This window comes from Scyliorhinus canicula, chromosome 4 (genome assembly GCF_902713615.1).
Source record: "Scyliorhinus canicula chromosome 4, sScyCan1.1, whole genome shotgun sequence".
Classification (NCBI taxonomy): domain Eukaryota; kingdom Metazoa; phylum Chordata; class Chondrichthyes; order Carcharhiniformes; family Scyliorhinidae; genus Scyliorhinus; species Scyliorhinus canicula.
Genome location: NC_052149.1, coordinates 79,356,976 through 79,382,191, shown reverse-complemented (window position 1 = coordinate 79,382,191; position 25,216 = coordinate 79,356,976). Strand labels below are relative to the sequence as shown.

The 25,216-nt window shown below is 43.7% G+C and overlaps 1 protein-coding gene across 3 annotated transcripts in view; it reads right to left on the bottom strand.

Moving 5' to 3' along the window:
- kifap3a (kinesin-associated protein 3a) overlaps window positions 1-25,216 on the bottom strand; it is a 301,592-nt gene that overhangs the window by 87,717 nt on the left and 188,659 nt on the right. For all 3 annotated transcript variants that reach the window (XM_038794573.1, XM_038794572.1, XM_038794574.1), the window contains 3 exons: window positions 19,791-19,889; window positions 17,390-17,475; window positions 4,627-4,816 (listed from right to left, as the gene is read on the bottom strand). In XM_038794573.1, coding sequence (XP_038650501.1) covers window positions 4,627-4,816; window positions 17,390-17,475; window positions 19,791-19,889 — 375 coding nt within the window. The remainder of the gene's footprint in view (window positions 1-4,626; window positions 4,817-17,389; window positions 17,476-19,790; window positions 19,890-25,216) is intronic.

Genomic DNA, 25,216 nt, shown 5'->3' with positions numbered 1-25,216 from the left:
GCCCTGCGGGGGGTGGGGGGGGGGGGGGGGGGGGGGAGAGAGGGGGGGGGGGAGAGGAGGGGGGCGGGTGTTGGGGGGGGGGGAGAGGAGGGGGGCGGGTGTTGGGGGGGGGGGAGAGGAGGGGGGTGGGTGTGGGGGAGACCCCCCCTGTGGGTGTGGGGGAGACCCCCCTGTGGGTGTGGGGGAGACCCCCCTGTGGGTGTGGGGGAGAGAGGGGGGCCCTGCGGGTGTTGCGGGAGGGGGGCCCTGCGGGTGTTGCGGGGAGAGAGGGGGGCCCTGCGGGTGTTGGGGGGAGCGGGTGTTGGGGGGAGCGGGTGTGGGCGGGCGGGTGTTGGGGGGAGCGGGTGTGGGCGGGTGTGGGGGAGACCCCCCTGTGTGTGTGGGGGAGACCCCCCTGTGGGTGTGGGGGAGACACCCCTGTGGGTATGGGGGAGACCCCCCTGTGGGTGTGGGGGAGAGAGGGTGGACCTGCGGGTGTTGGGGGAGAGAGGAGGGCCCTGCGGGTGTTGAGGGAGAGAGGGGGGCCCTGCGGGTGTTGGGGGACGGGGGAGGAGAGGGGGCGAGCCGGAGGGTGTGGGGAGGGGGCGAGCCGGAGGGCGTGGGGGGACAGGGGGCGAGCCGGAGGGTGTGGGGGGAGAGGGGGCGAGCCGGAGGGTGTGGGGGGAGAGGGGGCGAGCCGGAGGGTGTGGGGGGAGAGGGGGCAAGCCGGAGGAAAAAAAAGAAATTGACACTGCCGGCTGCTCTCTCCCTCCAATCAGAAACATTAAAACTTAAAAGTTGGATTGGAGGGAGAGAGCAGCGGGCAGTGTCAATTTCAGCGGCCGGCTGATTTCAGTGAGAGCAGCTTCCCTCTCCGGATCAAAGTGAGCCGGCCGCTGAAATTTTAATTGGATCCACGATGGGGGTTTTAAATTTATTTAAAAATCTATGCTAGCGCTTCCCATTGTGAGTCTACGGGGGTCTGACCTCTCCCCCCGCCCCCCCCCGTAGACTCACAATGGGAAGCGCTAGCATAGATTTTTAAATAAATTTAAAACCATCATCATGGATATCCGCGGCTCGGATACAACGCGGGTGGCTGTCTTGGACCCCAACACCCGCGTTATAAAGGGGACTACTGTATATAGATAGTCAAACGAGGGAAGGGGCAGTACTGGACCTGGTATTGGGGAACGAGTCTGGACAGGTGGTTAAAGTTTAATTGGGGAACATTTTGGGAGTGGTGACCACAAATCCGTAAGCTTTAGGGTACTTTTAGATAGGGATGAGGGTAACCTTCGCGTTAAGGTGCTAAACTGGGGAAAGGCAAATTATAATAATATTAGACAGGAATTGAAGAATTTGGATTGGGTGCGGCAGCTGGGAGGTAAATCACCATCAGACATGTGGGAGTCTTTCAAGTTGATTAGGATTCAGGAAAGTCACATTCCTGAGAGAACGACGGATAAGTATGGGAAGTTTCGGGAGCCTGGGATAACGAGGGATATTGTGAACCTCGTCAAAAAGAAAAAGGAGGCTTTTGTACAGTCTAGAAGAGTGAGGACAGTCAAAACCCTTGAGGAGTATAAAGAAAGTAGGAAGGTACTTAAGCGGGAAATTAGGAGGGGTCATGAAAGGTCCATGGCAAGTAAGATTAAGGGGAATCCCAAAGCTTTTTATTCATATATAAAATGGAAGAGGGTGGACAGGGTCAGGATTGGACCACTTAAGACAATGGGGGGAATCAATGGGGGGAACCCTCCGAGGTGTATGGGGCTGTTTAGCTCACTGGGCTAAATCGCTGGCTTTGAAAGCAGACCAAGGCAAGCCAGCAGCACGATTCGATTCCCGTAACAGCCTCCCCGAACAGGCGCCGGAATGTGGCGACTAGGGGCTTTTCACAGTAACTTCATTTGAAGCCTACTCGTGACAATAAGCGATTTTCATTTTTCATTTCATTTCAATGCATTGAGCTAGAGGAAATGGGCATGGGCATCAGTGTTCACCAAAGAAAAGGACTTTGTGGAAGATATTTCTTGGTTAGGGTGTATGGACAGCCTGGGTTATGTTGACATCGAAAAGGAGATGGTATGGGTGTTTTAAAAGACATTAAGTTGATAAGCCTCACGTCGGTAGTAGGTAAATTATTGGAGAGAATTCTCAGAGACAAGATTTATACCCATTTGGAAACAAATGGACTCCATATTTTATTAAAAATAATCTTCACAGGTAGGCTTACATTAACTCTGCAATGAAGTTACTGTGAAAAGCCCCCAGTCGCCACATTCCAGCACCTGTTCAGGTACACTGAGGGAGAATTCAGAATGTCTAAATTACCTAACAGCACGTCCTTCGGGACTTGTGGGAGGAAACCAGAGCACCCGGAAGAAACCCATGCAGACACAGGGAGAACGTGCAGACTCCACACAGACAGTGACACAAGCTGGGAATCGAACCTGGGGCCCTGCTGCTTTGAAGCAACAATGCTAACCACTGTGCTACCATGCCGCCCATAGCAATAGACAGCATGGTTTTATGAAGAGGAGGTCATGCCTCCATTATCTTTTTGAGGAGGTGACAAAGATGATTGATGAGGGGAGGGCGGTGGATGTTGTTTACATGGACTTCAGTAAAGCTTTTGACAGTTGTGCGTCATGGCAGGCTGGTAGAAAAAGATCAGAGGTGAGGTGGCAAGATGGATATAGAACTGGCTTTGTCACAGAAGGCAAAGGGTAGCATTAGAAGGGTGTTTTTCTGAATGGAAGGTTGTGACTAGTGGTGTTCCACAGAGATCGGTGCTGGGGCCTCTGTTGTTTGTAGTATACATAATTCTCGTCACCACACTACCAGAAGGATGTGGAGGCTTTGGACAGGGTGCAGAGGAGGTTTACCAGAATGTTGCCTGGTATGGAGGGTGTTAGCTATGCGAAGAAGCTGAATAGATTTGACTGTTTTCATTAGAAAGGTTGAGGTATGACCTGATAGAGGTCTATAAGATTATGAGGGACATGGATAGAGTGGATGGGCAGGCATTCTTTCCCAGGGTGGAGGGATGAGTCACCAGGGGCCATAGGTTTAAGGTCCGTGGGGCAAGGTTCAGAGGAGATGTGCGAGGCAGGTTTTTTTACACAGAGGATGATGAGTGCCTGGGACGTGTTGCCAGGGAAGGTTGTGGAAGCAGATACATTAACGCCGTTCAAAAGGCATCTCGACAAATACATGGATAGGATGGGTATAGAGGGATATGGCACTGGGAAGTGATGAGGGTTTTGGCCAAGGGTGGTATCATGACCGGTAGCAGGCTTGGAGGGCTGAAGGGCCTGTTCCTGTGCTGTTCTTTGCAATATATTAGCTTGGATAGAGGATTGGTTAAAGGACAGAAAGGAAAGAAAATAGAGTTCAGATTAATAGGCTGGTCATGGTGCGTTACTGCACTGATCTGTATTAATCAATGTTGATGACATAAATAAGGGACCAAATGTAATGTAACCAGGTTTGCAGGCAAAATAAAAGTTAGGTTAAAAATAGGCTGTAAGGAAGACACAAAGGGCTGGAATTTTCCAGCAACAGCATGAAACCGAAGACAAGACCATTTCTGGGTGATGATGCTGCTCAAGTTCGTTGCGGGAAATCCAGCAATGTTTTGTGATAGGTGACCAATTAATGGTCCAATTACAGATGACAGACATGTTCGGAGGTAGAAAGGGTGGGCCCAACTTAAAGGACACCCATCAGTGGCTGCAGGCATATTGTGTGCTAGCTGGCAGGGAATCAATTTGCCAAACTGGAATCCTTCTGTGCCATAACCATTTTATGATACATTTTATAATCACAAGCAAGGACAAGTGAGGGCAGAGACAAGTCGAAGACCTTCCATTAAAGTGGCATTTGTCCTTGCTATTGTTGTAACTGTAGCTGACTTCAAACTATTGGGAACATGTATCTCTCTTGTATATATAATGTAGAGTGGTGGTATCAATTTAGAATTTTGCTTAATTTAACTGATCACTAGACAGACCTTGGGTCTTTCCCCAATTGCATGCTCTTTAGTGATTTTGGGATCTTGCATATTTTATCTTACACTTCACAGATTTGCACTGTAACATGTATTTGAGAAAAATGAAACAGGCTTAATAATATTTTGTTCTGCAGGATTTTCAAATTGCTTATATATTGTGGAACATATAAAATAAAATCTGTCCTTAAACAAGCACTGGTATCATTTTCTTTTGGGAGACAAGTGAACTACACGGTGTCATGCCAACAAAATATATAACAGAATCACAGAACACAAAAGGCGGCCATACAGTCCATTGTGAAAGAGCTATCCAATTACCCAATAACAACCCTGTTCTATCCCCATAGTTATACAAAGTTTTCCTCTACAACTATGTATTCAGTTCACTTCTGAAGTTATTATTGAATCTGTTGTTGAAACACAGCATTCCAGATCATAACTTAACATTTTAATAATGCCACCTGTTCTTCTGCGAATTACCTTACAGCTGTGTCATCCTCCTGCCACTAAAAAAATTCTCCTTTATCAAAAGTGAAAATCTGGTCTTCTTAATGGTAACATTCTAAACAATTTCCAATAGTTACTGCTTACTTTACTTATCTTTTCTTTGTCAGACATTGTTTTCTTACCTGCATTGTAGAAGAGATCAGGTCTTTCAAGAATGTCCCCTTCATGGATATATGTCTCTATCCCATCATCACCATATATGCAGGGTTCACTTTCATCCATCTGGCGGTTCTCTACCATTTCCAGCCACTGAGAGTTGTGCCAGCGAAACTTCTCACTTTGAATTTTTTTCGCCCATTCTTCATCATACTCCTGCCGGAATTTAAACATGTTACATGATTTGAGTGATGAGGTGGGTATCCTCAGACATATGTACTGTATGGACATACCACATCCTGGAAGGGAGGAGGGTTAATTCCAACAGACTGTCTGTGTAAACATAAACACCACTTAACCTCTTGAACCTGTCAGGAATGCAAGGAGCTCATTTATCTTTTGCTGTTCAAAAGTATTGCTTCATTTGGCAGAATTAATGGTTTGCTTTCCACAAAAAAGGATCTCTGTCCTTTCTGGCTTTATTTTAATAAACATCATTCAACTAAGAGAGTTTGAAGATTAGTGGTCCAAAGGAATCATCACCTTTCCTTTCTCTAAATGAAAGTTGCCTTTCTCCCACTTTACCCTGTTTAGCTAAGTCTTAGAACTTGAACTAAGTTAGTTAAATGCGCACCAGAAAATATGGTTCCACCAACAACGTACATTTATATAGTAACTTTTACAGAGAAGCAGGTCCCCAGGGGGCTTCATGCAAGTGTGACGAAAAATGGACACCGATCTAAAGACATAAACATTAGGATAGTTGACCAAAAGCTTCATAAAAAATTTGGGTTTAAAATGCTTCTTAGGGGAGTGAGTACAGAGAGGTTGAGAGTTTAAGAGTGGGATTTCCAGAGCTTAGGGCCCAGACAGCTGGAGGCATGTCTACTGATAATGAGATGAAGAAGTACTGAATGCATAAGTAGGCAGAATTGGAGGAATGCAGAATTCTTGGATGGTTGTAGATCTGCAGGAGGTTACAGACAGGGGTGAGTGAGGATGTGAAACATTGAGTTCCATAGATGCAAAATAAATAAGTATGTTTAAAAAGGAGCAAAGGTATTGAGTATATGGGGAAAAGACAGGAACCCAGCTTTTAAAAGGTAATAGCTACCATGGCCAACACTGCAGTGAGTAGATAAGCTCAGCATGGAGCAATTCCAATGATAACAGAAAAAGCTAGCAAAAGTCCTTGAGCCTCTATGCCTTATATATAAATATAATACTTTTACATCTGTTTTGAATCCACATATCAGGAAATACTGTCACTAATTTCTGTACTACCATTTAATTATATAGCATATAGTGTCATATATTGCTGGAAAATGTCTTTCCAAAACTGTCAAACAAGCAGGAGTCAACCTGATTGCCTAAGTTGTATGACCTGACTTCCCCACATTTTCTTTTTAAATCCTCCACTTTGAGGAGAAATTCTTTCATTTTTCTTTGGATTCTGTCCCCTTTTTCCTTGGATGAATATCAAAATGAGAACTAATTCTGTTCTCTTGCTAAAATCTTTTCAGAAGTGTTCTGGAAATTAAATCAGAGAAAAGGTGATGCAAGATCAAAAAAGAAAATAACATAGTTAGTGTTCCTTGCATCAAGACAATCTGATGGGGTGGCTCCAAACTTTTTTATGGCCAGGGTCTGTATGTTATTTTGAAAGGTACTGGTGAAGTATCACTTTGTGTAGTCTGTTTAAAGCCTCATTAGGCTACAGGGGGCACACACCTTGTAAAAGAACATTCCTGGCAGCTGTTTGGGGCTTTAAATACCAAAGATACAATCTGATTTCCATCAAAGAAGACAAAAACGCACAACTAAAATATACTTGGGACTTCGAATAAGCGGACATTGGCCATAGATTGCCAACCTGACAGCGGCCACAATCAATCCCTAAAGGGAGGAAGCACCATTACCACGTGTAACATTATAAAATGTCACAAATCTTGCAATAATGTAAAAAAAAGTCACATTATGCAATTTAATGCTTTTAAGATAGCAAGCCTCATGGAAAGACTTGCATTGTGTGGATTGAGGTTAAGAAATTAATATATGATATTTCACTTACATTATAAAAGGAGAATGATTCAGTGGCGAATAAGATATTACAAGTAAAGTTGAAGCAACATTTTAACAGATGCTGTTAACACATTCTTGCACATTATCAGAGAATTGACATTTAGAAATCTGTTTGCAGTTACACAAAAATCATCACTCATCAGTCCAATTAAGGTAAATCACAAATGAAACACAAGGCATGCACTAAAACTTTGCCACATCTGCTAAAATTGCAAACTTTCTATATATGTTTTGCCTGTTTCCTCTCTTCAACACCTCAGTGTTCACGTCACTCGTTTAAACCATATCTATCTGATTAACAATCTTGTAGGACAAACAAACTACTCCCTCTGCCTCTCCTCCATATCTACTGATGGAAAACAGGGCTTCTTTCACTTTTTCACATCTGGATTTTGATACACTCGAGGTAAGGAGAATTTCATTCCCACGCAACAAAAATACTGTCGTATATACACTTAACCCCAATTCAATTGCAGCAACTGATAAAATTATATATAATCACAATTCAAACATCTAACGTAATTAATGTTTGGCAACAGACATATATTAAAAGGACGAATGCTATGTGTAAAATGTGCATGGCCATAAAGATTGCTGGATAAACAATAAGCAGCAGTGAAAGAAGCCAGAGAATGAGCTGAACCAGGAATTTAGTTTCATTCACTCAATCAAACATGAAGCAAGATCTTTCCTCTGTAATGAATACATATAATTTAAAAACTGCAAATACAGATAGAAAATGTAATTAAAAGAGGAAGGAAAGATTAAGGGAAGTTCTTTGTTCCCCATTTTTCTTAAAAAAGTGCTATATATAATTTAAAAAGTTGAGTAAAAATGTCAATTTAATTGGCAGAATAGACATTTTAAGGGAGGTTCCCCTCCTCATTACATTGTTTCAGTGAAGGTAAAATGAGCACCACTGAGCAGCACCATAGGCAACAGCAAAAGCCGTGACTTTAAGAGGCTGGAGAGGAATAGACTCCTGGGAACAATGTTGCTCGGTGGGAGTGCACATCACCAGCCAATAATGTGGTTTCTTTGGAGTCAGAAAGCCTCAGAATGTTTCTTAGGTCAGTCTGACGTTGCAGCTCTGCTGTTTCCAATGGAGTCACTCGTAGTTGCATGGAACACACCCGTTAATCGAGCATTTGAACACAGAGAACCTGTTCCAGTGTCTATACTGCCAAGAAAATTCACAGTAAGAAGTCTTACAACACCAGGTTAAAGTCCAACAGGTTTGTTTCGAATCAATAACTTTCAGAGCAATGCTCCTTCCTTAGGTGAATGAAGAAGTAGGTTCCAGAAACATGTATATAGAAAAAGTCAAAGTTGCAATAGGATACTTTGAATGCAAGTCTTTGCAGGTAATTAATCTGCAGGTCCAGACGGAGCAACTGTAGAGGGATAATCACAGGTTAAAGAGTTGTGAATTGTCTCAAGCCAGGACCGCTGGTAGGATTTTGCAAGCCCAGGCCAGATGGTGGGGGTTAATGTAATGCGACATGAATCTAAGGTCCCGGTTGAGGCCATACTCACGTGCTATAAGTTTCTGCTCGGCGATTCTGTGGTGTTGCGCGTCCTGAAGGCTGCCTTGGAGAGCGCTTACGCGAAGATCAGAGGCTGAATGCCCTGACCGCTGAAGTGTTCCTTCAACACGTCATCGATCAAGATGAACATCTTGCCAAGGTCATCCCCACACCCCCAATCCTTGCCTTCAAACAACCGCGCAACCCCAAACAAACCATTGTTTTCAGCAAACTTCCCAGCCTTCAGAACAACAACCACAACACCACAACAACCCTGCCATGGCAATCAGATGAGGGGACCAAGTGTAATGATAACAATAATAATTAATCCAAGTTTACTGGCTATACAAAACTAGATGGCAAAGTAAACTGTGAGGGCACAGTCCACAAAGTGAGATAAATAACATAGGTGAGTGGGCAAATGACAAACATGGGACACAACCGACAGACTACCCTTCATCGTCCAGTACTTCCCCGGAGTGGAGAAACTACGACATCTTCTTCGCAGCTTTCAACACATCATCGATGAAGACGAACATCTAGCCAAGGTCATCCCCACACCCCCACTACTTGCTTTCAAACAACTGGGCAACCTCAAACAAACCATTGTTTGCAGAAAACTACCCAGCCTTCAGAACAGCGACCACGACACCACACAACCCTGCCATGGCAATCTCTGCAAGACGTGCCAGATCATCGACATGGATACCACCATTACACATGAGAAACCACCAACCAGGTACTTGGTACATACAATGCAACTCGGCCAATGTTGTCAACCTCATACGCTGCAGGAAAGGATGTCCCGAAGCATGGTACATTGGCGAGACTATGCAGAAGCTGCGACAATGGATGAACAGACATTGTGCAACAATCGCCAGGCAGGAATGTTCCCTTCCAGTTGGGGAACACTTCAGCAGACAAGGGCATTCAGCCTCTGATCTTCGGGTAAGCGTTCTCCAAGGCGGCCTTCAGGACGCACGACAACGCAGAATCGCCGAACAGAAACTTATAGCCAAGTTCCGCTCATGAGTACGGCCTCAACCGGGACCTTGGATTCATATCGCATTACATTCACCCCCCACCATCTGGCCTGGGCTTGCAAACTCCTACCAACTGTCCTGGCTTGAGACAATTCACAACTCTTTAACCTGTGATTATCCCGCTCTCCAGTTTCTCCGTCTGGATCTGTAGACTTAATTACCTGCAAAGGCTTGCATTCAAAGTATCGTATTGCATCTTTGACTTTGTCTACATATAGGTTTCTGGAACCCACTTCTTCATTCACCTTAGGAAGGAGCAGTGCTCCGAAAGCTCGTGATTCAAAACAAACCTGTTGGACTTTAACCTGGTGTTGCAAGACTTCTTACTGTGCTCACCTCAGTGCAACGCCGGCATCTCCACATCAAGAAAATTCATGATCCTCCTAATTTCTGGGAAAAAATTTACATGTATATGGTACATTCTTCCATATAAGGGGTGTATGCTGATATTCCCCTCGCCCAGTCTTTTCTACTGACGCAAATATTTAGTTACAGCTCCAATTTATTTTTACATTATACAATCCATATTAATGAATTAGATGAGGGGACCAAGTGTAATGATAATAATAATATTTAATCCAAGTTTACTGACTATACAAAACTAGTTGGCAAAGTAAACTGTGAGGGCACAGTCTATAAAGGGATATAAATAACATAGGTGAGAGGGCAAGAGTGTCGCAGATAGAATATTTCGATCCCAGACCAGACCCAAACAGTGGCTAGGATACTGGACCAAAACCCCAATTATTTACTTTATTTTGTAAGACTGTGCAGGAAGAATACTTCACTCCAAGAAAATAAATAGGGATTTGGTATTTTAAAACAAAAGTTCATTTTTTAAAAATTTAGAGTACCCAATTCATTTTTCCAATTAAGGGGCAATTTAGCGTGGCCAATCCACCTACCCTGCATATCTTTGGGTTGTGGGGGCGAAACCCACGCAGACATGGGGAGAATGTGCAAACTCCACACTGACAGTGTCCCACGGCCGGGATCGAACCTGGGACCTCAGCGCCATGAGGCAGCAGTGCTAACCACTGCGCTACCATGCAGCCCCTACAAAACTTCATTATTAACACAATATTAAACTCTTTAACGGCATACCTGAAAATAGCTTATAACAACATACTCAAAACAGTAAATACAATATCTATCTCTATTCCTAATTAAATAAGAAAAAAACATACAGCTCTCAATCCATCCCACAACTCCATGGCAGAAAAGTAATACTTGCTTTCCAGAACAAATTTGGTTTTTGTTTGAACCCCTGCAGACTCTGGCTGGATATCTTCAAAAAGCTGTTTCAACACGGGCAGCACGGTTGCATAATGGTTAGCACCATGGCTTCACAGCACCAGGGCCCTAGGTTCGATTCCCGGCTTGGGTCACTGACTGCAGAGTCTGTATGTTCTCCCCGTGTCTGCTCCGGGTGCTCCAGTTTCCTCCCACAAGTCCCGAAAGACATGCTATTAGGTAATTTGGACATTCTGAATTCTCCCACTGTGTACCCGATCAGGCGCCGTAATGTGGCGACTCGGGACTTTTCACAGTAACTTTCTTGCAGTGTTAATGTAAGCCTACTTGTGACAATAAAGATTATTATTATTACTGTTTTGTTTCAGCTTCTCCCTTGCCCTCTGACAAGTCTGGGTGGCTTTAAATAGCATTAATCTTTTTTTAACTGTCCAACTGTGAGAGCAAAAGACCTTTCTTGTGCCCTAAAGGGTTAGCCAGATCAGAACACAGCTAAAAACCTTCACAAAAAGTCTGAATACCTTAACTCCACCCAGCAATGCCATCATATCCCCAGGTTGAAAACACATTAACTATCCAGGGACTCCACCTAGTCAAACAACAGTGCATTGACTAGGTTTTTTACCATGGTCAATTTTAACTCTGGCTCCTAAAAGCTTTCTGGTCTTGCAAAACAAGACTACTACAGTTAAATACACTCTAACCCTGGCTGTTAACCCTTAAATGACCAAATGCTTATAATCCAATACACCCAAAATCCTGCATTGGTCACAATATGTGTGGAAATTGGAGGTAAATCGTTTTGATGGGAAGAATAGAAAAACCAAAATGTGAGAAATTATTAAATGTTGGCATTCAGAAGAATTGTGTGTCCTTGCACAAAAAACACAAAAACGAAATACAGCAATGCTGAAAATTTGATAAGAACAAAATAAATGCTGGAAATATTCAACAGGTTAGGCAGCATCTATTGAGCAAAATTAAATTAAAGCTTCAGGTTGATGAGCTTTCATAAGAACAAAGTTCTGAACAGAAAGTTAATATGCAGGTAAAGCAATCTATTCAGAAAACAAATTATGCTGGCTTTCGATGTAAGACGGTTGGAGTAGAAGAGTAAGGAAGTCTTGTTGGAATTGCACAAGGTTTTGGAATGCTATGTAGTTTTGGTGTTCATACCCACAGAGCATATATTTGTCTGAAAGGGGTGCAACATAGGCTCACTAGATCTGATTCCTGGGATGAGTGTGTTGGCCTATTAGCAGAGATTGAGTAAAATGAATCTATATTCCAGAGAGCAAGAAATCATCTCAGTGTAAGTTACTAGATTCCGAAGGGGCTTGACAGGATTTTTGCTGAGAAGCTGTATCACAGTTGGAAGGTCCAGAACTAGGAAGCAAAATATAATAAAAGGCCGACTAATGGCAACAGAGATGAGGAGAAATTACTTCACTCAGGGTTGTGAATTATTAGAATTCTCAAACTTAGAGGACTCAGTCATTGAGTATATTCAAGGCCAAAAAAAGTTTTTTTTAAATATGTTTATTGAAGATTTTTCATTCTAAACAAAACAATAGAAAACAATTAATTCACGTTACAATGACAAAAACACAACAATCAAAAGCACAAATTAACTTAATTCTCCAATATTAAGACAGTGACGAGCTCTTCAAAAAAGAAAATGAATGGCTGCCATCTTAGGTACCCTTCCCCTGATGATTTACTTGACTTTTTCCAAATGTAAGAATGACAAGAGGTCACCCAACCAAGCTGAGGAACTGGGCGGAGGAGATCTCCACCCAAGGAGAATTCATCTCTGGGCTATTAACGACGTTAAGGCGAGGACATCCACCTTCACCCATGTCCGCAGAACCAGTGAGTCTGATACCCGAAACTGGCCACCAGTGGACCTTGCTCCAGAACGACATTAAGTATCTCTAATATGGCATTGAAGAAAGAGACTCAACTTGGGATAGGACGCGAACTTGCGTGGTTAGCCGATTACTGAGAACAATGCTCACACCTGCCTTCTATCCCATGGAAAAATCTGCTCATCCTCACCCTGGACATAGAATCATAGAATTTACAGTACAGAAGGAGGCCATTCGGCCCATCGAGTCTTCACCAGTCCTTGGAAAGAGCACCCCACTTAAGCCCACACCTCCACCCTATCCCCGTAATCCAGTAACCCCACCTAACCTTTGTTTTTGAACACTAAGGGCAATTTTATCATGGCCAATCCACCTAACTTGCAAATTTTTGCACTGTGGGAGGAAACCGGAGTACCCGGAGGAAACTCACACAGACATGGGGAGAACGTGTCGATTCCGCCGCACAGACAGTGACACAAGCCGAGAATCGAACCTGGGACCCTGGAGTTGTGAAGCACCTGTGCTAACCATTGTGTTACCGTGCTGGTCAGATGAGCTCTGTGCACCACCTTGAACTGGATCAGACTGAGCCGAGCACAAGAGGACGTGGAGTCAACCCTGTGAAGAGCCTCACTCCATATGTCATCATCCAGAATAGGATCCAATCCACCCTCCCATTTCACCTTTACCTCATTCAAAGGAGCCGACTCCGTTGATATGCACAAAATAATCCCCCCACCAGACAAAATCCTCTTCAACAGGGAAGAGGGTGGTGCCAAGGGGAAAGTGGGAAAAGTCTTGCATGCAAAATCACAAATCTAAAAGTATCAAAACAGATTGCAACCAGGGAGTTGAAATTTCTTCGTCATCTTAAAACTGGCAAACCTTCCCTTCACGAACAAGTTGCCAAACCTCTTCAAAAACCTCCCCTCTAATGAGCTAAACTTTGAGTCTAGACCCGCTGGCAAAAAGAGGTGATTATTGCAGATAGAGGCCAGCAATGGCATGGAACTAAGTTTAAAATTCTGTCTGAACTACTTCCAGATTCTCAAGGTGGACACCGCTACCGGATTTGACGAAAATCTTGACGGAGAAAACATCACTGATCTGGTTACTAATGCACCAAAGCTACAACCCTTACAGGAACTTGCCTCCATTTGCCCCCATATGGAACTCGGATCACTAAACCACCCCAGTAGCTTCTCAATATTGGCTGCCCAACAGTAAAATAATAAATCAGGCAAAGCCAAACCTCCTGATTGCCTCTGGAGAAATGTCCTATGAATCCTTGGGGTCTTACCCGCCCAAATAAATGAGGACACTAATTTATTAATTTTGACCAAGAAGGAATTGGGGTGAAAAGTGGGAGATATTGAAAAATAAACAAAAATCTTGGGAGCACATTCATTTTAATAATCTGCACCCTGCCTGCCAAGGACACAGGGAGGTTATACCACTTCTGTAAATCAGATTTGGTCCGATTAGCTTGACTAGTATAATTTAATTTGTGAAGAGAGGTCCAATTGTGGGCAACCTGGATTCTCAGGTCATGAAAGCTAGATCTGGCAAAGCGAAAAGGTAACTTCCCCACATGTGCTCCTTCTCCTCCACGGGGGGTAACCGAGAAGTATTCGCTCTTATCCAAATTTAACTTATACCCATAAAAGGAGCCAAAGTTCCCAAGCAGCTTCATTATCTCATCTACAGTGGATACTGGTTCCGGAATATAAACAGGTCACTAATGTACAAGGACACCCTATGCTCCTCCCCTCCCCGACTTACTGGAAGATCTCAGTGTTATGGCAAGTGGCTTTATTGCCAGAGCAAATAGGAGGAGAGACAATGGACATTCCTGCCTCATGCCATAATCACGGGAAAATAGCTTGAATAAAGCAGGAGGCCTGCCTTGGTCTGCTTTAAAAGCCAGTGATTTAGCCCAGTGAGCTAAACCAGCCCCTTGGATTGCCCCAATCCAAACCTCCCAAGAATCTCAAAGGGATATCCTCACTCCACCCTATCAAATGCCTTCTCAGCATTCAGGGAAACAATTACTTCCGGTTCGGGCACTGAAGAGGGGGAGAGGACAGTATTTAATAGTCTATGTATATTGGCTGACAATTGCCGACCCCAGAGGAAGCCTGTCTGGTATTCCGAGATCACCCTGAGGCAAGGCTCCAACTGCAGTGCCAGCACTTTTGCAAGTAACTTAGTGTCCACATTTAAAAACAAAATAGGTTGGTACGACCCACAATCTGTAGGGTCCTTGTCTTTCTTAAAGATCAGGGAAATAAAGGCTTGTGAAAGTATAATGGGCAACGAACCCCGGGACAAGGAATCGTTAAACATATCTAAAATTAGAGAGAGATCAATTGTTCGGTAAACTTCTTATAAAACTCAATGGGAAAGTCTCAGGGCCAGGAGCTTTACCCCAAAGCATTTCCTAATTTTCTCTGGGCCCAATGGGGATTCCAGCTCTTCCCACCTCTCCCCCTCCACCACTCGGATGGATAATCCATCCAAAAAATCTGCCCAATCTCCTGGGAAGCCGCCTGACGCCTGTGAGCTAAAAGGCGACTGGCCTTCTCCCAGTGTTCATAAAAAACACTGCTTGAACGTCGCAGTTGGCCACCACCTTATCCATTGATAAAAATTTAAAATGTGTCTACAATTTTGTCCTACTTGTTAACAACTCCGGGGCTGGGGCAAGTGAATACTGGTGGTCGACCTCAAGGATGGAGTCTACCAACCTGTGCCGCTCCGCACTCGCTGTCTCTATCGTGTGTACTTTGTAGGAAATTGCCTCCTCCCCGATTTGCTTCGCACAGCGTGGAAGGTGAGATAGATTCACTTTTATTAAATGTAATATATTCCCCAATGGTGGTGGACATGCGTTCATAAAATCTCTTATCTGTTAATAACGCTACATCCAATCTCCATGGCCGACACTGAGAATGACCTGACTCGTGTCAAATCAACAAAAATGTGGGACATGGTCTGAAATCACAATCGGCAAGTAACCTGCCCCTTACACTGAAGGGAAAAAGTCAATACGCGAGTCAACCTGGTGGACATGGGAGAAAAAGGAAATATCTTTATCACTCGGGTGCAAAAAGCGCCATGGAGATCTGTTACCACCCGCCACCCACCGCCTCCCTCCCACCTCAAGTGAAATCCAGCCACACCCTGGTCACCCATGATGGAGTCAGAGATTTGGGCCTGGACCAATCCATCCTGGGATCCAGGATGCAGTTTAAGTCAAATAATCTAATGCAAATCCAAATCAGGCATGGAGGCTGGCGGAATAAAACCAGTATTGAGCCAGTTTGGAGCATAGACATCAAGCAGGACCACCGAGGACCCGCCAAAGTTGCACAGACAATAACATGTATACCATTGGGGTCAGCCAAGAATTTAGCGGCAAAACATTGAACCCTTTTATTAAGGTTGCCGCACCCCGGGACCTACCATCAAAGTCTAAATTAAAAACTAGTCCCACCCACCCCTTTCGTAACTTGATCTGGGCTCTTACCCACAAATAAATATTTTACAGATACACTCCATAGGCATTTAAACTTTTAAGGTGTGCAAATACCCTCTACCTTTTCACTGGGCCATTCAAACCCCTGGCATTCCAGGTGACCAAACAAATCTGGAGCCTCCTATCCCTCCCTCTCGATCTGTAGTCAGCCATTTCCACAAAGAGGGATTATCCAACTGTTACACAGAAAGTAACCAGGCCCATCCAAGATGGCCACTAAACCCACTAACAAGATTAAACAAAGTAAAATCTGCAGTTACCGTCAGTGGACTACCCCTGCGCCCACACCCCTCCCCCTGCAGGCACTCAGACACTACTGCACCCAAATATGCATGTAGAAAACAGCAGGGCGAACATAAACAACTAAAGACTACTTCTAATAAACCTAACCCCCAAGCAGAACAAAAACATTAAGCTCATTATCTAAAGCAAAACTATTATAATGAGCTGCAGTCAACCCCTCAGCACCACTCCCATTAGCTAACACTTTGGCTAGCAGGGCAACTCCCACCCAGAGTGAAGAAAAATGCTCACAGGAAAAAGATAAAGTACAAAGAAACCCTGAAAACATGGCACTTCAACAGGGAACTATATATTTTCACAAGTTAGAATAAATAGAGCAAAAACTCACATGAAATTAAACCACCTACTCAAGTCCAACTTGCAAAACATTCAACCCAAACTAGAACAGAGAAATGCAAACATGAACAAGGAACCCCAACAATTCCACATGTCAACATGCCCATCCCCAATATCCAAAAAAACTCATTCAATCAGCACCCAGTCCATGCTTCTCTACAAAAGAAACCGCCTCCTCCGGCACATAAAATATTATTTTCCCTCAAAAGTCACCCTTGGCCACACCGGGTACACCACCCCAAACCAGACTTGGCTTTTATACTGGTGATTTTTGCCTGGTTGACTGCAGCCGGCTTCTTTGCCAGCTCTGCTCCCACATCCTGATAAAACCTGATGGCATGGCTTTCCCATTTGTAGTCGCGATAAAATTCCATCCCGTTCAAATTCCATCCTGCAGTTATTCATCACAGAAATGTTGCAAACTTTCTGATACAGCCTCAGACAACTGCCATGGAAAAGGGTAGGGTGGGTATCTAGGGAACCGAGCTGAAATGGGGACCGAAGACAAGAATTTGAGGTAATTGCTGCTTATCCAGTACCAGATGTCAAACAGTGTGACAAATCAATAGGAAATTAGATGATACTTGAAGGGAATAAATTTGCAGTGATAAAGGAATAGAGCAGGGAAAGAGGACTGACTAGATTACTCTACGGAACGTTGGCATAGATTCATGGGTCAAATGGCCTCTTTTAGTCATTAATGACTATAACTCGGAATCATTTCTATCACAATCTATTTTTGTCCCATTTCATACATCTCCCTTGCGTATTCAATTACTTCCTGATGGACCAAAACGAAAAGTCGTAAGATAATTGCAGACTTAACATTTTGTTCTTACCGCAATAATATCCAATGTATTGTCACACACTTTCCGTATCTCTGCATTTTTATCATGCATCAGGTCAATCAAGTATGCTGGAGCCTCTATGAACAGCACATTAAGGAAATGCAACATTCCAGTCAAGTATGCCATATTATTACAAAGCACCTTTTAGAAGCAAAAAGAGTTGTGTTACAGGCTGCACATTAACTGTAACTTGTTTTTATATAGCAGCTTTAAAGTAATATCACACAGCACTTAACAGATACACAAAACTAAATATGACATTGAACCACAGAAGGAATTCCAGTTTCAGGTACAGACAGTTGTATGGGTCGGGTGATGTTACGGAGGTGAAAATAGACAAGTCTTATTGATGACAAACATGTGGTTGGGAATTCATTTTAGTGTCAAATATGACACCAAGGTTGCAAACAGTCTGATTCAGGTCTAGACAGTTACCAGGGTGAGGGATAGAATCGATTATCAGGGAATGGAGATTTTGTAGCTGGGACCAAAGACAACAGCCTTGGTTTCCCCAATTATTGGAGGAAATTTCTGATCATCCAATGCTAGATGTTAGGCATGCAGTCTGGTAATTTAAAGCCATGATGTGGAGATGCCGGCGTTGGACTGGGGTGAGCACAGTAAGAAGTCTTACAACACCAGGTTAAAGTCCAACAGGTTTGTTTCAAACACGAGCTTTCGGAGCACGGCTCCTTCTTCAGGTGATTCACCTGAAGAAGGAGCCGTGCCCCGAAAGCTCGTGTTTGAAACAAACCTGTTGGACTTTAACCTGGTGTTGTAAGACTTCTTACTGTGGTAATTTAAAGACAGGGGAGGGGCCAAGAGAGATGGGGGTGAGATAAAGTTGGGTGTCAGTTGCGTACAAGTGGAAATAAACGTGTTTTCAGATAATTTTACTGAGGATCAGCACATGTATGAGAAACAGGAGCAGGCCAAGGATAGATCCTTGGGGGACACCAGAGATAAAGGTGTGTGAATAGGAAGAGACAACATTGTAGGTGATTCTCCAGCTTTGATTACATAGATAAGGATGAAATCTGATGGGCGGCGGAGTGGCACAGTGGTTAGCACTTTTACCAAACAGAGCAGAGGACCTGGATTCAATCCGGGCCCCGGGTCACTGTCCGTGTGGAGTTTGCACGTTCTCTACGTGTCTGTGTGGGTCTCACCCCCACAACCCAAAAATGTGCAGGGTGGATGGATTGGCCACGCTAAATTGTCCCTTAATTGGAAAACAAATGAATTGGGTACTTTAAAAAAAAATTTAAATGGGAGAGGCTTTTGAGATGGATGGTGTAATTAAGGTTGCAGACAGGTCGAGATGGACAGGGAGGGAAATGTAAATTAGTATTTCATTCTGATTTGTGACTTTTGCTGCATCTGCAATTGGGACTGAACCAGAATTGGTCTCCTGGCCTGACTGTGGGCAAGGAATGAGGAATGGGTTGGGCCATCACGTTAAAGAATCTGGAAAGAACGATTTTACATCGGATTGTCCACAGCAGCTCATGGATGCCTTCTTTCAGGATGTTGGATCTGCCCTCAAGTCGTTTTACTTAGTATCTCCTTGTTTATTCACATAGTTGAAAGTTCATATTTTCCATCAGAGATCAAATGTGCCTTTCAAGTTTGAAAGCTATTAGGATTTACCCTAAGAAGTCAATATTATGTACACTCTTGATCTTGACCTTGATCTCAAAGCTTAAACCCGAATGATGCTAAATGTCCTAACAATGCTAGGGGACTTGGAGGTTTTGTAGCTGTCTAATAATTTCATTTACCAAATCTTCACAAAGCGCCTTATTTTAAAGATTCTAAAGAATAAATCACATTAAAATCCAGGCTGTCAATAGTAATAACCACAGTATAAATCAGCACGAAATAACAAACAGCTCATTGTTTAAAAAAGTAAATCTCCAGCATTCTTCGGCATGAAAGGTGTGAAGTAGGTAAAATGAGTGGAACAGAGATACTTAAATCGTCATCACTCATCTCATTCATTGACTTCAACACACTTTTCAGAGGGCTAAATTGCCAAAATACATTATAAAGGACATAATGAACAATTCCACAAAATAGCCATTTTCAGTTGCTCTGTAAATGTAGTATTTGGCCTGTGCATTAATTAATTCCATATGCAACCTGTATATCATTATATATTCATCTGTAACAAATTAACTTTAAAATATATGCTATTAACTTTTACAGATTTTGTCTTTAAACATTAACAGGACACTGAAATCAGCTAAAGTTTTTGATCCCCGTTGACCTGAAATGCCAATATATTGTACAATATTTGAATTTTTCAGCCATGTGTCCTTCTCTTCTGAAGCAAATTGACCTAAGCACGAAACATAAAGGAGAAAAAAAGTCTGTAATTCAAAAAGGATACGCGTTTCTTTTATAATCACATCTCTGGTAGCCTGGTGGAAAACCATTTGGTAAAACACATATACAATTTGGCAAACAAATTCATCATCCTCTTGCTTGGCTATGGGAAAGAGCAGAAACATACAATAAAGGGTGATTCCAACAACAACTTACATTTATATGGTGGCTTTAATGTACCAAAATGCGCATGGCACTTACCAAGAGTGTTACCAATTAAAATATTGATATCATGGCCACGATTCTCTGGTCCACGCCGGTGCCAAAACGGGAGACCCGATTCTCTGGTCCTGGGGAGGCCAGCATGGCGCTGGAGCGGCCCACATCGACCCTGCGCCGCAGGGTCCGCGCTGGTTTAGCTCACTCAGCTAAATCGCTGGCTTTTAAAGCAGACCAAGCAAGCCAGCAGCACGGTTCAATTCCCGTACCAGCCTCCCTGGACAGGTGCCAGAATGTGGCGACTAGGGGCTTTTCACAGTAACTTCATTGAAGCCTACTCGTGACAATAAGCGATTTTCATTTTCATGTGCAGTTCGGCCGGCGCCAACTAGCGCATGTGCACTCGCCATCATTCCCGCGCCTGCCCAGACGCCAAATGGCACAGGGATCCACGAGCTGGCGCAGAAGAAAATAGGTCTGCAGCCAGAGAGACCGGCCCGCCGATCGGCAGGCCCCGATTGCGGGCCAGGCCACTACGATGGACCTCCCCGGGGTTCGAACCCACCTCACCCCCTTCCCCCCCCCCCCCCCCCCCCCCCCCCCCCCCCCCCCCCCCCCAAACAGGCTGCACCCAGAGCCTTCAACCCAGAGGTCCTGCCAGCCCAGAGCATGTTAGAACGGAGCCGGTGGGACTCGTTTTCCGTACGGCCGGGCTGGAGAATCGTGGCACCGCCGGAGGATCGCCACTACGGCCGTTTGCGGCGATTCTCCATGCAGCCTGGCGCCATGCCACCCGTCCGTTTTTCCACGGACAGGAGAATGGCGTCCCGGCATCGGGGCAGCGTGGTGCGATTCGCGTACCCCCCACCCGCCAATTTTCCGGCCCAGCTGGGGGGAGAATCGTGCCACCTGTCTATCAGAACAGATGACCAAAGGTTTATTCAATGAGGTATGTTTCAAGGAACATCTTAAAGGAAGAAGAGAGATGGGAGGTTTTGGGATGGAATTCCAGAGCTTCAGGCCATGGTAGCCGAAAACATGGTCACCAAGGGAGGAGCGATTGAAATCAGGGATGCACAACATGCCAAAACTACCACTTCAAAGGTGCATAGGATATGAACAGCTTACGAAGATATGTCAGGGTGGGGCCAAGGAGGAACCTGAAAACAAAGTTGAGAATTTTAATGTTGTGGAGTTGTCAGACCAGGCGCCTGTGTAGGACAGAAAATATAGGGGTGCTGGATGAACTTCATGGGAGTTATAATATGACAGCAGAGTTTTGGATGAGCACAATTTTATTGAGGGTGCAAGATAGGAAGATGGCCAGGAGAGCACTGGAATAGTCAAGTGCAGAGATAATGAAGGGGTAGATTTGATTTGATTTATTGTCACATGTACTGAAATACAGTGGAAAGTATTTTTCTGTGGATGTGTTTGAAGCAGCAGATGAGATGAGGTAGGGGTGGAATCAGAAAATGTTACAGAAGTGCAGGTTGGCAGTCTTAGTGATGAACTGCATTTGTGGTCAGAAGTTCATCTTGTGGTGAAACACAAGAATAAAATGGCTAAGGCTCTGACAAATGCCAGCAAGAGGAACAAAACAGATGGCCAGATAAGAGTTTATGGCAAGGACTTCCGCCATCCAAATATTTAGTTCTATGGAATGTTTACTCATTTGAATTTTGGATGTCAGGTAAGCAACTTGACAAAATAGAGACAATGGAGAGATAGACGGTGATGAGATAAGCTGATTGCCATCAGTGTGATGTTGAGTTTTCAGATGATGTTCCGAGGTACTGCATGTTCATTAAAAATAAAAGGGGGGCCAAGTAAAGGTCCTTTGGCAATTTACAACAATTTGCAGTTCATATTGTGAAACATTCCAGGTGCTTCACAAAACTGACACCAAGCCACATAAGGAGATTATAGGAAAGATTACCGTTTTGTGTCTAAAGATGTGCAGATTAGGTGGGGTTACAGGGATAGGACAGGGGACTGGGCAGCCTTTCAGAGGGTCAATGCAAACCTGATGGGCCAAATTACATCTTTCTGCACTGTAGCAATTTTACGGTTCTATGATTCTAATTAAGATGAGGGATATGCAAGAGGCGTGAATTGCAGGCATGCAGAGATATCCGAGGGTTGGAAGTCTTGGGGGAGATTACAGAAAGGGAGAGTTGAGGCCTGGAAGGAATTTGTAAAAACAAGGATGATAATTTTAAAACGGAAATGTTGCTGAATCAGCAGCACCTGATGTAAGTCCACAATGCAGAATAATAAACTGACTTCCAATTGATTACAGTATTGAAGGTGCCCCAAAATACAGAAGGAGCCAATCCTGAAATTCAGACTTTCACTGGTTTATTTTGAGCTGGTTAAATTTTGTAAATGTCATGTGCGTGATATGTTTAATTGTTAAACTTTAAAATTTGAATAAAAATATTTCTCAACAAAAAACTTTCCATAGCGTTCTGCAGCAGGAAGGATGTCCATTAAGCACTATTTCATGCTTTCCCATTGCACAGGGTGCCAGTGACTGCATGCAAGTTGGTTTGTATGAGGCACATGTCAATTTTAAGACAGAAAGGCTCCCTCAATGGTCAGCTGGTGTAACTGTACACAGAGCACCATGCAGGCCAATGCCCAGTATCCTGGAAGCAACCATGATGCCTTCATTCTACAGCAGTCTGCTGCATCATCTGCGTTCGACACACACGACGACAAACCAGAGGGTGCTACTGGATGACGAGGAATTTCCTTTTGATGGCAGGGTTCATGGTTTTGATATTGAAACAATGGAAGAATTAATAAAATAAACGTACTGCCCAATTTGATGGAGAAGACCATTGGGGTGTTAAGCAATGCTTCTGCTGCATGGACTGCACTGGCAAAGCCCTGCAGTACTTGGCAGTGCACACCCCAGAGCCTTCTTCTTTGGCCTATCCCATCAAAGTGCTCATCTGAGATCTCTGCAGCAGAACTCATGCGCAACTTTGTTTTCTGACCAACTGGCACCTTATGCCCCTTGCCAGGCTGGAGGACTCCCATGCTAAGTGTCCCACATGTGCACTTTGCACCTCTAATCTATTCTCTGAAGTATGTGCAACACCAGTATCTGAGATGGTGCTGTGAGTGCAAGAACAAATCACAGCGTTTCTTTTTCATTATCATCTTCCTGCTACTCCACCACTGCCTGGTAAAGTTGCAAAACTTACGCAACTGAAAGGAGAAAGGCACAAAGGCACCTAATAGTGAGGAGAGGTGGGGTCAGCAAGTTGTACATGCTTACACCGCCTGTAGCTTGTAAATCAGAAGAGACTGTGGGATGGGGAAAAATGGGAAGGGAGAAGGGTAGTGAGGCACGAGCATAGCTTTGACAGTTTCATCCTTTGGCTACAGCCTCACCGATGCCTGTGCCAAAGTTGGTAACTAATGTCTCCTCCAACAGGGTTAAGAGACGCAACCATGCCTGTCCCTACCAGTTTGGTCCCGCTGTCTCCGGTTACGTACCACCGTGTTCTGCAAGAGATAGTGAACTGTGTCAGTGAGTGTGGTGTAATTGAGTGTGGTGCAATTGATTTGGTGATGGGACTGTCATGAATAAATAGCTAGCAGTGTGTGCAAGCTGCGAAGATACTTCTGTAAGGCTTGTAGCAACTGGATGAGGGTGAAGTGAAGCTATGCTAGATAAAAGTCTTGATTGATGGAGATTATTGCCAGATACGTGGAGGAGATATGATGCACTGAATAGTGTGCAAGGCAGTCGCACAATTGCTGAGTTATGTTACTTGAAGATTCATTTGCTGACCATAACTAGCTTTTTGAACTTTTTGCAGAACTGTATCCAGGTCATTGGAGTTAGACTCTAGACAGTGACAGCCATGGCTATTTAGTCACATTGCTTTCAAAGGGTTTGTCGAGAAGGCCTCATTGATCCCTATAAATAGATCACAGCCCTCCTCCTCCCCACCTCTTGCACCAAGGTCTCCAGTTTGCCAAGTTGTGCCGTTATTGAGTGCTCTCATATCAAAAGCACTTGAAGAATGATTACCAGCACCTGTGTCAGCCATAATGCTCCTCTTAAATATTGCAGCTGCTTTTAAGGAGCGCACACCAGCATTAACTGGTGCTAGTTCAACTCAACTCAGGTATCCCGCCACCGAACAGCGTATTTAGCACTAACTGAACATTACAATAATTTAACTACTTGCATCGGAAGCAACGACATGCGGCAATCCCCTATCATAGCCCGGGCCCTGTCCAAAAAGGCAGATAGCTAATAACAATGTGACTTTAAGTGATCCCTTTCTTACAGAAAGCTGAAAAAGCTGTGAGAGTAAAACCAAACTGTGTGTCTGTTTTTCTAAGTAGCTAGTGTAAGGTAATTAGAATGTATTTACATTTCTGTTTGTGACACTGAAAGACGTGAACTTCTCAGTACATCTGACTCTGCATTGTTAAACGCAAAGTTTATCTGATAATCAAATGTTTTGGAGATAGCATTTTTTAACTCAAAAAAATAAGAAAACACTTCTACATAGAGGATGGGAAGAATTGGACCTCTTTTCCACAAACTGCAACTGATCTGAATTAGAATTGTGTTAACCAAACGTATGAAGAGACTTTGGGCAAAAGTAGTTGTATGGAGTTAACTGCAGAAATGCCATAATTTTATTAAATGATAGAGCACGCTGAAGGGCCAAATGGCCCACTCCCATTCCTGGGTTCCTATGAAAGCAAGCATGTGCAGTGAAAATGGGGGAAAAATACCATCCTGTCCCTTGTCATATGAAGAAAACATATTTTACATTTGAAATCTTAGATTTAATAGACTTTTCAAGTCAAAGTATAGGCAACAGAAAAAGAGATAAGACTTAAAACAGTTGTCATTCAAGAATATCAACCAACATTTAAATTGGACCTATCCTCGACAGACAACTTTTAAGGGAATAGATATCACTTCTATGGACAGAGGTCCACTCTTCTGACAAACTAGGAGACTGACAAACATTTCAGAAGGCTCAGTAAGATATGTTTTTCAGCTATGCAAACGAAAAGGATAATATTGTGTAAGATTTTAGAATCATTGCTAAAGCAGCAAGCACAGTAGTAATAGTCTTTCAATATTTTCTACAGGCTTGTTATTTAAAACTATTAACTTGTCAGCTATATAAAGAGTCTAAATAAGCTAATGCTGACTTTATTTCAGTCTCATGCATTTAGCTTAATAGCAGTTAATAATCAGGAAAATCAGCTAATGCCGCATTACTC